The following is a 16,539-nucleotide window of genomic DNA, read 5'->3' on the forward strand; positions in this document are numbered from 1 at the left end:
ATAATGACCTCTCTGCATTCACACCAACCACACCAATAAAAACACACCAAATTTATGAGTTTTCGTGCTTAGCATGTACGTGGACACACAGCACACACTAGACAAACCCAAAATCTTTTATGGCCTTCGTATATGCATTTTCCGTGAGTGTTAAGAGTGTTTTTAAGATGCGGTGAAGTATTTGAAGAAAACGGAGTTCCAGTTTGTTGCCGCAGAGCATATTGCTACTGCATCGTTGATATAAATAAATAACTAATTTTCTAAAACAAGTCAAGTAATCAACTCATGGCCTGCCCTTTCTAGATTTGATCTCGACAAACAAGTCATAATTTTGCCACAATAAAGGAAATAAAAATTTCTGGGGAATACAAATGATATTACAGATATTCCTCTTCTACATCTGTCTCATTGAATTCATGTTCCTCTCTAATCAGTTAGTTTGAACATAAAATCATTCATCTGCTGATACACCACTAAGTGGCTCCAGAGATTCATCTAACGATACACGAGCCAGTCGCTTTTCACAAAACGCGGAAGTATGATGAAAAAGATATTGGATCAAGAATTGCATCTCACCATCCCGACAACGCTTAAAAAACTTGCACAGTGATCTATTCCTGAAATGTCAAGAAAAAATAATTGTAGAAAGTAAGATTACATGGTAAAATATAAACAAAGGACCACTGTTTATCCCAATCTTATCATTAGTGGAGAAAATGAAAGTTCTATACATGCATTCTTATTTATTCTGCAATGATTTTACAACAAATGATTTCTGCCGAGGCCTAGTTGTCCATATAGAGTTAAGGAGCCCCTTATTAATACTCGAATACCGATCCAACTGGCTTAGTTCAACTTAAGACTGACTATATTTTGACCAAAAACTATGAATAACCGTTCAATTCAAAATTCAATATGATAACATAATAAATGTATTTTTATGTTTTTTTGTGTAATTCATATATATTAAACCATATTTAATCAATAAATAAAGTTTGGTCTGATTTCAAAAACTCAAAACTTAGCGGGTTTGAGTGCAGTGGATGGAGTATTAACAATTTTATATTTTTATGATGGTAATCAACATAGATCACATACCAAAACTAAGCAATTTGTAGGTAAATACTAAATAATAAATAAAATCATTATGTAAAGGTCTCCGTTATATAAATATGTAGCTGTGACTATTGTTCCTTCTATCTCTACAAGTTTCTTCTTTTTTTCCTAATTATCTACCTCTGTAAGTTGACATTAAAAGGTCTAATGACTAAACCAAACAAAAGGTGGTTGACGCCAAATAGCTAAAGTAACGCCAAAAAAATATGAATTCCAGAAGCATGCGGGTCAAAAAATGGAAGTTTACTTTTCTAATAGTGGTTAAAGAAAAAACAGAATGATTAGTCACAACACTGAAGCAGGAAACAAATTAATCTGACAATATTACACCAATTGTACCTGCTCCATGTCTGCAGGCCCATCATTTTTCTGTTCATTGACATCACTTGTTCCATCCTTAGCTTCCTTTTCACTTTCCGTTATCATTTTGTCCACATTGGTGTTCGTGTTGACTGTCACAGGATCAGTATCAATGATTTCAAGATCTGCAGGAAGCTGGCCCGATTTCAAAGCCTGCTCCATGATGAAAACCCATGGTATCATTAGATAATTCATATATTTTGAACTGAGAACTAAACAGAATTTCATAGTCTGTAGAATTTAATAGATTGGGGGACCCAAAAGGACGAGCTAATAGACAGGAATCGGGGATCACCTGTTCAAGCCTTGCAACCTCCTCAAGTGTTTGGGAATTAACAATGGCAGCCTGCGCAGGAAAAAAATCAATAAGAAGCATTTAATAGATTCAAAGAGAATCATCGGAGGGCCAGATATCATAATCACTCAGGCCAAAGAGGGATGTTTTGAACATTCAAGCACCTTTATATTGTCATGGTAACCTATATGTATTATTAAAACACATGCACAAATGCCTCGACTGAGTCTTGAACCCTAAACAACTTATCACCAAGAGGAAAGGGTTATCCGCTAGGCTAGGTCCAAAGACATTGACAGTTAAAGGATGTTTTAATATACATTACATATAAATTTTCATTAGCCTGCTATACTGCGGTCCATTAGAGCTAAGAAAAAGAAAACCTTTTAGACTTGTGTGGAACTCATGAGTAACCCACTGCGGCTAGGAAGCATGAGTGCGGGTGCGGGAGTGCGGGTGCGCAGTACGTGGATACGGGAATTCGTCAAATTCCAAAATATGGGGATACGGGTACGGGGGGATACGGCAAATATTAAAATATTAAAAATATTATATATATATATATATATATATATATATATATATATATATATATATATATAAAATAAATAATTCATAAGATGCATTTAAGTAGAACAAAATAGCGGAATAACTAAATCAACCCTACTAGAGATAGAAATATATACACACACAAGCAATTATATATACTTACAATCTATAGACACACATGAGCAGATATTACAGAAAACACACTTACCAATCGACATACTTGAGCCGGAGATGCTCTGCTCTCTCTCGTACAGGTACTCAGTTAGTCTAATTAGGTTTTGATCCCTCTTTTCTTTCTTTTGACCAACTAATTTTAAGTTTAAAAAAAAAAAAAAAAGTTGTTAAAAATTACGATTTGTGCCACTGCCGCACCCCCGCGTATCCCCATCGCTGCCTCCACCGATACGCCACGTGGCGTATCCCGTGCGTATCCCGCGGCACCCCGCCGCACCCCCGCACCCCCAAGTATCCCCTACGCAGTTCTTCACCCAGATGAAGTATCCCTGCTTTCTAGCACTGCGGTTAATATTTCAATTCACTTTATACTCACTCTTCTATTTCAATTTCCTGGAATTAAGAAGTGTGAAATGTTTGCTCAAAAAAATTTTATCCAGTCTGCTTGGTTTATAATTTTAAGGATTGAAAAGAATTGGCAAGTGTTCTTCTATACAGTCAGTATAAAGGAACCATATTTTACAAATTCAAGTATCTCTAAACTGTGAATGAAGAGAAAACAATATGATCTGCATACTATGACATAAGGAAATACCTTGATAGCTATTATTTGCTCTGGTGTTGGGGCAACCTTTTTAGGTGGCTGCTCTTCCTTTGAAACCTCAGGGGCAGGTATCTCACCAGGCACAAATGTCTTTACAGATTCCTTTCTTGCCTCAGCTTCAGCTTCTTCTGATGCAAACATACGAGATGCTTCATTTCGTTCCTATCAAAATAAATATATACCAGATAAAACATGTTTACTGAAATCCAATCAACTACTAGCAAGTATATTTTCCATACAGATATAATGCAAATTCAATCAACTGACCAATACAGAACTAAAACGCTGATAATGATACAGAAAAAGGAGATAATTGACTGAGTTGTCAATATTTTCATTTTATTATATGACTACATTTTATTATACTACTAACAATCAATAAGGTCACTGCCAATATATATTGTAATGCCAATATTTGGCATTTGATGTTATAGGTCGTGAAAGAATGTGCAGGTAAATAATATCCATATTACTTCTCTGTTTTTCTTCTAGGAATAGAAGCCATGGTGACACAAGCAGATATGTAAATGCCGACCGTAATTACATTGTATATGTAAACCAAATTGTACGATGCCCGCCTTATACGGTTCATTCACTTGGGGGAGATCAAAAGCCCAAACAATTAATAAGTACAGTTATATTCTGGTTAAATGTGCATACCAAACTTATGCCAATAATATACTCCCTCCGTCCCCCTCATTTGTTTACATTGTGGGACGGGGGTTCGGCACGCATCCTATGCTCTCATAAAACGTAGTTTGATAAATTATTTTGAACTTTCTTTTCTTCTGAATAAAAGTTTGATGTATAATTTATTATACAAAAAAGAAATTCTTTAAAAGTAAGTTATACAACTATGTTTTATATGTGCCTTAAAATACGTGTCGAGCAGTGTAAAAAAAGGGTAAAGAAATGAGAGGGACAGAGGGAGTAGTGTCTAAGAAAAGATGTTTAAACTTGCATACTAACTCAATTTAACAAATTATCACCAATTTGATTTGGAAACTGCAATATTAATACAACAGTAAAATTTTCCGACATTTGGACCTTTCACTACTTGTCAGATTGGTAACTTTTGAGACTACTGGTTAACAAACAGGGGATGTGTATTTTACTATTTTTCTCTTCTCTAGCATTTTCTGACATTCAAATTCAGAGCATTTTCATCAATTAGTCATTCTCCTTTTATGCTAATAAAAGAAAACACATTTACAACAGAACACTGTTTGACTTGTAATAGAGGACTAACCTTTAGTTTCACTTTCTTGAAATCTAGCAGTCTTAGTGACTTCAGTTTATGGATGACATAAAGGCGATAGTTCGGTTTCTTTGTGATGTTATTGTCAAGTAGACTAAGAAACGTCAGCTTGGGAAATGATGCAAGCGGGTCAATCTCAACCAAATTAACAAGACGGTTGTTAGTAAGTACCAATGAATGAAGGTTTGGCAAGAACTCTGCACATTCAAACATAAAAACTTGTAAAAGTAAACCACTACCACATAAATCTAAACAAAATCATATTTAGCGAATCAGGAGTCTTACCTCCAATGTTGGAACTGATACGAGTGATTCTATTGTTGTTAAGCAACAAAGTACCAAGACGATTCAGATAAGGGAAGTTTTCAAGCTTAACTATTTCATTGTCTGACAAATCTATGCAATCAAATTGATCCTGCAAACAGAGAGAAAGAGTACGAACTCCATAAGCATTTAACTTGTAACTAAATAAATGAACAAATTGCGAATCAGAAATGAGTAACAGAAATCTAACCTCAGTAGCACCAACATTTTCTATAACAGCGATCTTATTGCCTGCAAACACAAGTAACCATCCAAAATAAGCACCAAGTTTCCACACATCAGTATCAGTAATTCAGTAATCACTCCCTCAACTATAGTTAACTAGAACAAACTTTAATTGATTTAGTACTACTAACTTCCACTGCCTCATATATGAGTCACTTCCATGCGATTCAGAATTCTCATGTTATTGTTTCCTTTGCAGGAATATAAAAGGCAGTATAAAATTCATATAATGGATTTTATATATTTGTCCTATCTGTTTGTTATTCATGAAAATTCTTAAGCTCATGCACATAATATTCAGTTTCAGGTATACATTATAATTACAAATGATATTATTAAAGGGGAATGTATCCAAAGAAAAATCATAAACTACATGTTTAGTACCTAATAACCTCTCTTTCCAACTATAAGTCTACAATTAATTTATAATATGCTCCCGTACAACCAATAATACACAACATCAATATCTATACACACATGTGTGTATAAAAATTCATCTTTACAAAAATTGGTCAAACCCATGTTCAGAGACATCAGTAACAACCTTGTAGCAGAGCATGCAATCACGTTTACAATAAATCATGCAGACGTGAACAACTTTGCTATATAATTTTTTACTTCTCCTGAGCTAATTAAACAAGAATGTATGTCATGTAATCCACAATCTACATTCTTCTCCCTTCCGTGGCCATTGAGACGACACCCTGAATTTTTCTCTCTTTCATAATCATTATTTATAAACACCAAGTTTAAAACAATTATAGTGTACAAGAATTTTCTGTTTCTACAGTATGTATAATTCTTATAGTTATTCCATCACTAATTACTATTTCTACTTGATGTCTTATTCTTAAACTTACTGCATCACTGAAAAATAATATTCTTAACATGTTTCATTTTTTTAAATACATTATTTTATGCCTTTTTCTTCTGATATTAAATTGCCTATGACTTGTATCTTTCTCAATTTTACAATATCAAGTACTACCTTTATTGTCAATTTAATTTTGTCTATTTATTACAAGGGTAAATGGAAAGTAAATTGAAACTTAATTTGAATTCTGGTTCGGCTGTGCTAGCTTATAAATATCAAAGTTCGCATTTGCCACATGTCACTCAATAATTTGGTGCATATAATATTACCAAAATACTCTACAACAAATCTAGGCTGTTAATTGAAAACAGAATTACGTTAATAATACTTGGTAACCGCGGAGACAACTCTCCAGTTTTAGTAGTGTAGATAGAGTAAATGACAAAGTGGTGGCTGGAGTTTGACAAATTTTACAAAATGGTGGCTGTACTTTAAAAATTACAGAATGGTGGCTGGAGTTGACTTCCGCCTTTCATTTAGGTGGCGGCCGTCAAACTCCGTTAGTTTTCCTCCGTTAACTCTAAAAAAAATTAAAAAACAAGGGTAGAATAGTAAAATCATCCCAAAAAGGCATACTCAGGCTGATCATACTCAGCAGACAAAACGAACCCATCATTATTCTTATCATGAATCTCCATATCCCTTTTAGTCCTATGCAAAGTTTCCCTCTCACTTTGCTTCAAATTCCACTCAGTAAGCTTACCTTTGATCACAAACCCATCTCTCGGATTCACATCAATTTTAGGAAACAACACAATCCTGTTAGTCTCATTAAACTTCTCCTCATCATTCAAATAATCCTTAGCATTCATAAAATTCTCCCGTTCGGGCTGCAATTCTTTGCCTTTAGCCGCCCCCTCATCCAACTTAAACTGCGATTTTTCTTATAACTTATCTTCTCGCTTTCGCCCAATATCCGTCACAATGGGATCACACGGGATATGAGTCGGCTTAGAATGGTCGGAAAATGAGAAATTTGACCAGAATTTAAGCCGGCGGTGACGGTGGTGAGAGGGTTTAGTGGTGGAGGGGGAGTGAGAAATCAAGAAAAGTATCAAAAAAGCTATAGTGATGTATATAATTACTGATGCTTTACCCATTTAACACAAGGGTTTAACCCCGTTCACGTCCTCCCCTAACGGGGCTTTGTGTCGGACTGTCGGTGAACACTGAACCCTTGCCATATCCCTACCGCCTCTGTAATCCAGCCCTGCTGCCTTTGTTGTTGACAAGATTAACAGCTGTCTTATGAGTGAGGGATTTTGGGGTGATTTTACTTTTTTGCCCTTCTTTTTTAATTTTTTTTTGGAGTTAACGGACAAAACTAACGGAACTTCACGGCGGCGACCTAATTAAAAGACGAAAGTGAACTTCAGCCACCATTATGTAGTTTTAAAAGTAAATCCACCATTTTGTAAAATTTGACAAACTCCGGCCACCACTTTGTCGTTTACAGTGTACATATTACATCTTGAATTATGTCTCAACTCTTAAGCTTGCAATCCAGCATATCTATTATTCGTTTTCATAATTTAACTGATAATATGCAATTTATAAATCAATAACATGGAAAAATATTATTAATCTTAGCTATTATCAAATTTGTGATTTATTATGACCTAAACCCAATTTTAACCTAGAAACTTCATTCACTCAAACTAATTCCTCTTCCTTAGATTATTAAAGCCGAACATGTGGGTAACAAAGGAGCGGAAGAATTAAAATATAAAGAACAACAATTGTATTTCATCACAAATTTCTTAAAGAAATTACAATTGAGATGCAATACAGTCTAGTAGAAGTAAATCGTTACAGTAACATTATAACAAAGAGAAAGGTAGCATGTACTCCATGTAAATCTTGTCTAGACATATATACTTAGACACAGAGGGAGAGGTAGAGAGAGGGGACGAGAGAGAGAGAGAGAGAGAGAGAGAGAGATGTACCTCGAAGATCTAGTTCACGCTCGCGGAGGGCGTTGAAGAAGTGAGGGCTTTTCCATATCAAGTCCGCCGTTAATCTCACCATCTCTCTCACTAAAACCCCAAAAACGAGGGTTTCTCAGATTTATATAAGCTCTTCGACTGACGGGAGTATTTGAGAAAAGAAATACGCCCCTCCCACACATATATTTCACGCCTCGTTTCCATAAATGCCCTTATTGCTTTTGTACTTGCTATTTTATTCTTTATGCTAATTACGAGTATCTTTTTGTATTTCATAATCTCTTTATTTTTACAAAAAAATATATCAAACAAAACTATATGTAACAAAATATCTTGAACTTTACGGGGGTGTATTCGATTTGGATTTTAATGCATTATTTTTAGTCTATGGATTTTAATGGATTGTATGGGATTTTGATTTTGTGCGGATTTTTGATGAAATATCGCAGAGTTGATAGGATTTAGGTACAATGCTTCAAAATCCCATTAAATTTGGTGGGATTTCAAAAAACTTAAAATACACTGAAGAATGCCACAAAATCCATCATTTTATGAAATGAAAAAAAATCCATCAGCATTTGAATACCATCAGATTTTAATGGATTTTAAACAATCCCAATTGAATACCACCAGATTTTGTAGAATAATTTAAAATCCCAATTGAATACCTCAATATTTTAATGGATTTCAAACAATCCCAATCGAATACCCTCGGATTTCATGAATGCAAAAAAATGCTTTAAAATCTCAATCCAATACACCCCTATTAGTTTTAAATGTAAATTGGCCCATTTTCAGAGGGAAAAAAACGTAAATTGGCAATTTTTTTATAGCAGCCAGTAGTTTTTTTTTTTTTTTTTTAAACAGAGGTGTTAATTTAATAATAAAAAACTATGCGTCAATTACAATGATCGAGTCGAACAAACAATAAATTGCAATCATATGTTTTCATACAGAACAATTAAACAATATTTTAAAGATAATGTATGTACAAATACAAGCACCCACTTCATGCATTCTCGTTAAATTACGGGTACCCTTCTCATCATAACTAACAGAGCTATCATCATAACTAACAGAAGTATCGTTTGAATTTTCGACTCAACTCAATTTCATGTTCCTATTCCACGCACAATGGTACAAGTGCCATAACTCATATGGGTAGGGCTGCACATGGGCTGGGTTGGGCCGGTTTCGGCCATTCAAGCGACCCAACCCATTTAGTACGGGTTAGAAAAATTTAACCCATTAATCATTAAAAGAATTAGAAACCCAACCCTACTAATTGTATGACGGGTTGGGTTGGTTAGGGTAGGGTTGATCGGGTTGAAAAATTTGCAAAGATAAGCATAATCCAAAATATGTTTTGAACCATTTTGTTGTATACAATTAGCAATAACATAGGACATTGCACCGATACAAAATATCAGGTGCTTTTAGAGTGCAGATATTCTCTTCATACTAAGGTGGACAGCTGAATCTTAATACACTAATAACTATTAAAAATCATGTTTCCGCCATGATATATAATCATAAGAACTAGCAATGTGAGTCGTTTGATTTGAACTATAAAGCTTTATTTCTAATTGTTTCTGCACACTGCACTACACTCACTGCACATTCTATCATCAAATAAGTAAATATAGTTCCGTAAGCAACCAAAAATATTCTACTCCCTCCGTCTCTTATTACTTTTCCTGTTTCTCTCTAGCACGTTTGTCAATACACACTTTTGATCCTTAATATCATTAATTTTGTATTAGTATTAAATATAAAAACTTCATTGTATTAAAGTACTCGTGAATACGAATCCAACAAGATCACTTACGACTATATTTAGTCTTATAAATTAGACGTAAATTAGTAATTAGTCTCATGTTATGAACAGTCCCGACATATCAAACGAGAAAAGAATAAAGAAACGGAGGGAGTATCAGAGTGTTAAATATATTTTGACCGGGTTGGGTTGGTTTAGGGTTTTTAAAAGTCATATATCGACCCAACCCATTATAAACGGCTCAACCAAAAATCAACCCAATTAACCCACGGTTTGGAATGGGTCGGGTTAGTCGGCCTAGTTCAAGGTTGGGTTGGGTTGGTTTGAACGGGTTGGACAACCCATGAGCAGCCCTACATATGGGTATGGCCTAGAGTTGAAGTCTGAACTCAAATTCTGAGAATTAAAGGAGTGAGTTTGTACTTTGTGACACAATTAAAAAAGAAAAAAAAAACTGACTGTATAATCCCAATTTTGATAGCATTCTAAATTTAACTCATTTATACGTTTGAGTGATTTCACCACCAATTCTGAATCAGGGTAATAATGAATGTTATAACAAAACTTCTCCGGAGATCTGGACATGTTCCAGGTACAATAATACAAAGTTAATACAAAGGTAAATCCCTCTAGAGGCTCAAAAGTCATTTATGACACTACTCAAGTAAATAGATGCAAACCAGCCAATCTTCTTGTGACATTGATACCCATCCCATAATATGCAGCAAAGGACCAAATTCGTTACAGTATCAAATAGTATCGGCTAGTAAGAGTTTAAACTGCATTCCTACAGATTAAGCCGTGAACTCATCCAAGATGCCCATCCCATAATATGCAGCAAAGGACCAAATTCGTTACAGTATCAAATAGTATCGGCTAGAAAAAGTTTAAACTGTATTCCTACAGATTAAGCCGTGAACTCATCCAAATTACGGAAATTAAAGGTTTTAGAATACATATTGGCTTTTAAGAGATAAGGCATTCATTTATACAAAGACCTTGGTTAAGAAACTTATATCAAGCCACCAATAGCCATTAAGAGTTCCGCACTTTAGTACCCCGTGGAAAGAGTTCCGCCCTTTAGTACCCCTTGTTTCCACGAATTCGAGCTCTCATGTCAATCTGGGAAAAAGATACATAAGCAAACAGTTAGCTATTTGAACTTAAACACGTCTAGAGATACATAGCAAAATGTAACCGACCACATGCTTAAAGGATATGTAACAAAATGTAATATGCCAAGTGTGACCTAAAATATACACCAATTACTAACTGAAAGGACAATACAAAAATTAAATTTTAGTTTTACAATCATTTTCAGAAAACTGCAATGCATGTGAACGGTTCGGGCTTGTATGGTGTATCTAAATTCTAAACCAATGTTATAAATTTTAGAGATATTATCTATATTCTATAGTACTATCGTGGAATTGCTTTCCAATGGTAGCACTACACACACGGTACAAGACACGGGATACCGGGCGGATTCGTATTTGGTATTTTCACGAAACGCGTTTCAACCGAATTGATTGCCATCTCCAAGTCCTCATTTGAAAAACTATCTCATTTTCTTTCTCGAAAGTCTCGGAGATGTTGCTTTACAATCTTAAGAAAATGCAAAGCTTGTAAAATATTTGGGCTTTTCTCATAAATACCTAAGTCTAAAAGAATTTTTGCAAAAATACTATCATTTTTTTAAAACAAATTGCAAAAATACCATCTTTCAAAAAAAATTGCAAAAATACGGTGGTTGCATATGCAACCTTATCTGCAACTGTAGCAACCATATATGCAACCACAAATGCAAATTTGAAAAAATTATATTAAGTTGCATAACAAGTTGCAATCAGTTGCAACAAAAAGAAAAATGAGTGCCCCTGCGGGGCCAAAATCAAATCAACCAGTATTATAACTAGAATCAACCAACCCCAACCAAACCTCAAAAACACAAAAGAAAAGTGCGGTGAACAGAGTCGATGTGGGTTAGGGTTTAGAAAAGGTATCGCTAGTGGGAGCAATCATCAGTCCAATCAACACCACCAATATAATTACCAATCCAACCATCATCAAGAACACCATAATGATTGAACTCACTCTAAGTGTGCCTCGGATTTCGCGATGAACAATCATCAGATCGATTTTTGGATGAGTAAGAGAAAGGAGGAGAAAAGAGCAGAGGAAGGAAAAATAGAAAGAGAGAGCGAGAAGAGATGTTGGCAGAAGAGAGAGCGGGTGGAGAGAGAGAGAGACAGAGAGTAAGAGAGAAGGGAGAAACAGAGAGACAGGGAGCAGAAAGGGTGTGGCTGAGTCTGTATTTGTGCAAATGTTTCAATCAGAGTCTCAAAGAAAACGTACATTTGCAATATTTTTAGGTAGGTAGTAATTTTGCAATTAAAATGTTAAAAAGAGGTATACTTGGTAAATACCCAAAATATTTTGATCCCTTTGTTTTAAAAAATTAGTCAAACATGATGATTTCACAAATTGGATATGTGTATATAAAGAAAGAAGGGAATTTATAAGAAAAATGGGGAAATCAGATATGAAGCTTCGAGAGGAGTATTTTATACTTCAAAGTTCAAACATATAGTAATCTACGCCATCACACAGATTCGAAGCACAACAGCAAGTTATGCAGGCTGCAGCACTCAGCAGTGACACATGCACACAACAAGCCAGAAGCGTATGTTTTGTTTTGATATATGCATTGTTATTGAGTCGACGACTAGTCGGCGACTCACAGATTCGAAGCACAACAGCAAGTTATGCAGGCTGCAGCACTCAGCAGTGACACATGCACACAACAAGCCAGAAGCGTATGTTTTGTTTTGATATATGCATTGTTATTGAGTCGACGACTAGTCGGCGACTCACAGATTCGAAGCACAACAGCAAGTTATGCAGGCTGCAGCACTCAGCAGTGACACATGCACACAACAAGCCAGAAGCGTATGTTTTGTTTTGATATATGCATTGTTATTGAGTCGACGACTAGTCGGCGACGTCGGCCCAAGAAAAGAAGTCGACCAGCGACTGGGCTTAAAAGTCGTCCACGGGTAAAACCCGACCCGACCCGGTACCGACCGGGTCCAATTGAGTTTTACCCAACCCGATTAGGGTTAAAAAACGATGCTTACACAGATTTTTGACTTTATCTTGAAACAAAACGGGCTTGCGGCGGAGGCGGACTTCAAAACGGGCTTCCGGTAAGTTCCTCTCCTCTCCTATCTCTTCTCTTTCGTCTCTCTCTCTTATCCTCTCTTTTCTCTCCTCTCTTCATCTCTTTTCTTCTTTTATGTTTTTGTTTGGCTGACGCCGATGGGTCAGTATATACACACGACGGTGTGTGTATATACTGGGGGCTGCTTTGTTTTGTTACTTTGTACGTGTCACGTACGTGGCCAAAAATCAGTCTTTTACTTTTAAAACCAAACTTAAATTTTACTTTTACTTTAAATGTTTTAATATTAATTATTGATTATTTATATTTTATAATTTAAATTTATTTTCTCTTCTCATTTTAAAATTCACATTTTAGTTTTATTTTACATAAAATATTTCGATATTTATTTTATCCAGGTTTATTTTATAAAAAACATTTCAATAATTAATTTTTATTTAATATTAAAAAAAATTAATATTTATAATTTATTTTTTCTATATTTTATTTTTTAAAAATATATTCTAGTTTTGTTTTGCTTAAAATATTTTTATATTTATTTTTTCTATCCTTTTTTTTAATTAAAAATATTTAATAATTAATTTTACTCATATTTAATAAGAAAATATCACTTTTTTTTATTATGATCTTTTGCAATTGATAGGGGGCTGGGGCTGGTCTGTTTCTTCAGTACTCTGTTTCCAAGTCTTCTGTTTTCCAACTAACATGCTGCCCTGTCCTAAATTTGTGCAGGGACTATGATGAAAATGTTGAAGAAATACCATCTGTGACAGCCGCCTCTAATAAACTTATTGTCCCTTGAACTTATTGTCTCTTACTTTTTATTTGAAATATGAAATAATTTATTTTTATCTATATTATATAATCTTTACTAAATAAATATATAAATATATATATTTATTTATGTATATCACGACTTGTCGACTTATTTCGACTAGTCGGGCGACTTGTCGACTAGTCGATTCCAAGGTGTCGGGGCGCCGAGGCTCGACTTGTCGACTTAATAAGCATGGATATATGTGTTAAGTGTATAAAAAGTATATTGTGTTCTAATTGACCTGTAATGGATGGGATTGTAATATTTTAAGGGTTTTGGGCTTTTGTTATGAAAATTTAAATGGGATTTTACACAAAATAATGATACAAATATGTGTTAAGATAAAATTCTTACAAAATGTTTAAATTATAGGAGGTATGCTTCATTTTTGTAGGGGGTGCTTATATATATAATTTCAATTTTAATACTAAATTTATTTTTATAATGGGCCAGGCGATGCTTAAGTCCCTGAACCCCCTGTTGCAAATTCTGGCAAATTTTTATGATTTAGTTAAATATGTGCTCATATAGTTAGGAACGAATACTGGTTGGTAGAACCTAATAATTCTCATATTAGGCATCAAGCTTTCAAAGATGCGAGGAAAGAAAAGTGAGAAGTTGCAGGAACTTTTCAACCCAGAGTGATGCTAATAACTTTTAAATCATTGTTTTTAAGTAAGTTGAACTATGTTTTAACATCTCTTGAACCTATCTTTTATATGTTGAAGAACTAGGTTTTGTTGAACCAGTAGGCGGATAGCTTGGCTGCTCAGGGGGCTTAAGCACCACCTTGCCCAAAATTTTTTGAAATAAAATTAAAATTATATATATATACAATCCCCTTAAACAAATTAAGCACACCTCAACAAATTTAAGCACTTTTTAAAAAATACTGCTTTAAGTTTTCACACATATTTATATCATTTATATCATTATGTGTAATAACTCATATTGTAATAACAAAATCCCAAATCCTTTAAAACAATAAAATCCCATACCATTTACAAGTCAATTAAAACAAAATATATTTTATATACACTAATACAGATATCAAAACAAAACAGACGCTCTTGGCTTGCACTGCTGTGGTGTGCCAATGTCACTGTCGAGTGCTACAGCCTGCATAACCTGTTGTTGTGCTTCAAATATGTACGATGGCGTACATTACTATATGTTTGAAGTATAAAATACTCCTCTTCTTCTTTGTTAAGAAGCTTCATATTTAATTTCCCCAATTTTCTTATAAGTTCCCCTCTTTTACACACACACACACACACACATAATTTGTGAAATTATCATGTTTGGCTAATTTGTTAAAACAAAGGGATCAAAATATTGTCCACGCTCTGCATTTGCTTGAGATTGTAAAGTAACAACTCCAAGACTTGACAAAGAAAATGGGATAGCTTTTTGGATGAGGTTGATTTTTTTGTAGGGCAAATAATATGACCATTATTAACATGGATGATATCATACAATCCCGTACCTAAATGAGACGATATGGGCATGTTACTATCATCATTATCAGGTGAAATTTATTGTGAGGTAATTAACTATTCAATTCAGTTCATTTTAATTAAGCTGTTTTTGTTAAGTTCTTTCTTTATAGACAAAATATTGATTGTTTGCTATTAGGTTTCTAATTTAATTGCACATGAGCTTGATAATCGATTCCCAAAAACAAGTACAGACTTGCTTCTTTTTGTAGCTTGTTTTGATCCTAGAGATTCCTATCTAGTTTTGATGTTGGGAAATTGGTACATCTTGCTGAACTTTTTGCAGAAAATTTTTCATGGACAGAACTCTTAATGCTACCCAGTCAGTTGGAGATATATATCTATGATGTCAAACAAGATTGAGAATTTTCCAGCATCGAAGATTTCGGAGCTATTGGAAAGAAAATAGTTGCAACTAAGAAGTCTTTGACGTATTCATTGGTGTATCATTTGATTGAGTTAACTTTACTTCTTCCCATTGCTAACTCTTGCAAAGAAAATGATTGCCACTAAAAAATCTTTAAGTATCTGGGAGCAATAGCTACTACGATGGTCGGCTGCATCAATTAAGGTCCTATTATATATATTACACATACTTTACAAATCCACAATTGAAGAAGGCCAAATATGGTAAACTTGTGGATGAACTAGGTTGAAGCATAAAATCAGGCCAACCCCAACACAATTAATCATTGATAAAAGTTGAATTATAGCAATTCCCATCACTGTCCTTATAAAGCTAAACATAAACAAATTAAACAACTAGCCAACAGAGATCACACTCAACAGGCCACCTAAAAACAGATAAATGCGATGTCCGCTTGTAAAGCATTCAACAGACTAGCCACAACTAACAAGAACCCAAACTAGTTCTATAGATACAAAATGCAGGAAGAAACAAAAATTCCTATTTATTAAACTAATGAAATGACAGTTTTAAGAAATCCTCGTCTCAAATTAAGCTTGTACATTGAACAATAACGACCAATAGGCACAATGTCAAAATAATATCGTAGTTAACATTTAGTAGACGAGTTAAATCAAGGAGAGTGGGAGAGAAGAAGCATACCTGGCCTCTTTTGCAATTAAAATAAGTTTCTCTTAATCCGACACATTCTGAAGATATACAAGGACTTTGCTCCTTGGCACAATCTCTAAACGGCCGATTCTCGACCTGTTATATATAAGTAATTATACATACAACTGCAATCAATCAGATAACGGAGGGATACGTTTTCGATTAGAATTTAATCGAAAACAATTAACCCTCGATACAAGGGAGGAAGGGAGAGGGAGAGAGAGAGAGTACAGTAACGCAGTCCGATTCACTGAGGCACTTGACGAGTTCCGCGGCGAGTCCTTTACATGATTTCGCCATCGTCTCTTCTTCTGTTTTGCAAAATCCTGATTCCTGCCTATTTGCTATTTCACGCTGCTCTGCCGTATTGCTGAAGCCTGAATGCACGAGCAAAAATTCCTTCTCGAATTTTTTTTCCTGTAAAATTAATCAAAAGACATTTTACTGATTTTATAATTTATTTTT

The 16,539-nt window shown here is 34.5% G+C and overlaps 2 protein-coding genes across 2 annotated transcripts; both read right to left on the reverse strand.

Moving 5' to 3' along the window:
• Window positions 1-275: 275 nt before the first annotated feature.
• On the reverse strand, window positions 276-7,924 carry LOC108227986 (U2 small nuclear ribonucleoprotein A'). The gene is made up of 8 exons (XM_017403418.2): window positions 7,726-7,924; window positions 4,871-4,911; window positions 4,642-4,771; window positions 4,348-4,553; window positions 3,090-3,260; window positions 1,772-1,822; window positions 1,456-1,629; window positions 276-617 (listed from the first exon to the last, which is right to left on the reverse strand). Exons 1-8 carry the CDS (start codon window positions 7,805-7,807, stop codon window positions 612-614), a joined length of 861 nt encoding a protein of 286 aa, XP_017258907.1. The 5' UTR covers window positions 7,808-7,924; the 3' UTR covers window positions 276-611.
• Window positions 7,925-10,309: 2,385 nt separating this feature from the next.
• LOC108225392 (uncharacterized) lies at window positions 10,310-16,465 on the reverse strand. The gene is made up of 3 exons (XM_017400241.2): window positions 16,306-16,465; window positions 16,066-16,170; window positions 10,310-10,624 (listed from the first exon to the last, which is right to left on the reverse strand). Exons 1-3 carry the CDS (start codon window positions 16,372-16,374, stop codon window positions 10,583-10,585), a joined length of 216 nt encoding a protein of 71 aa, XP_017255730.1. The 5' UTR covers window positions 16,375-16,465; the 3' UTR covers window positions 10,310-10,582.
• Window positions 16,466-16,539: the final 74 nt, after the last annotated feature.

This window comes from Daucus carota, chromosome 6 (genome assembly GCF_001625215.2).
Source record: "Daucus carota subsp. sativus chromosome 6, DH1 v3.0, whole genome shotgun sequence".
Lineage (NCBI taxonomy): Eukaryota > Viridiplantae > Streptophyta > Magnoliopsida > Apiales > Apiaceae > Daucus > Daucus carota.

What these genes read in the sequence shown, in the direction of transcription:
- LOC108227986 (XM_017403418.2), bottom strand. Translation starts at nt 7,807, where the DNA reads ATGGTGAGATTAACGGCGGACTTGATATGGAAAAGCCCTCACTTCTTC. An exon ending in GCGTGAACTAGATCTTCGAG is followed by an intron (nt 4,912 to 7,725) that starts GTACATCTCTCT and finishes TTGTGTTTGCAG; the next exon opens with GCAATAAGATCGCTGTTATA. An exon ending in AGCAAATAATAGCTATCAAG is followed by an intron (nt 1,823 to 3,089) that starts GTATTTCCTTAT and finishes TTTCCTGCGCAG; the next exon opens with GCTGCCATTGTTAATTCCCA.
- LOC108225392 (XM_017400241.2), bottom strand. Translation starts at nt 16,374, where the DNA reads ATGGCGAAATCATGTAAAGGACTCGCCGCGGAACTCGTCAAGTGCCTC. An exon ending in GTGAATCGGACTGCGTTACT is followed by an intron (nt 16,171 to 16,305) that starts GTACTCTCTCTC and finishes TATATATAACAG; the next exon opens with GTCGAGAATCGGCCGTTTAG. An exon ending in TTAATTGCAAAAGAGGCCAG is followed by an intron (nt 10,625 to 16,065) that starts GTATGCTTCTTC and finishes TCTTTTTCCCAG; the next exon opens with ATTGACATGAGAGCTCGAAT.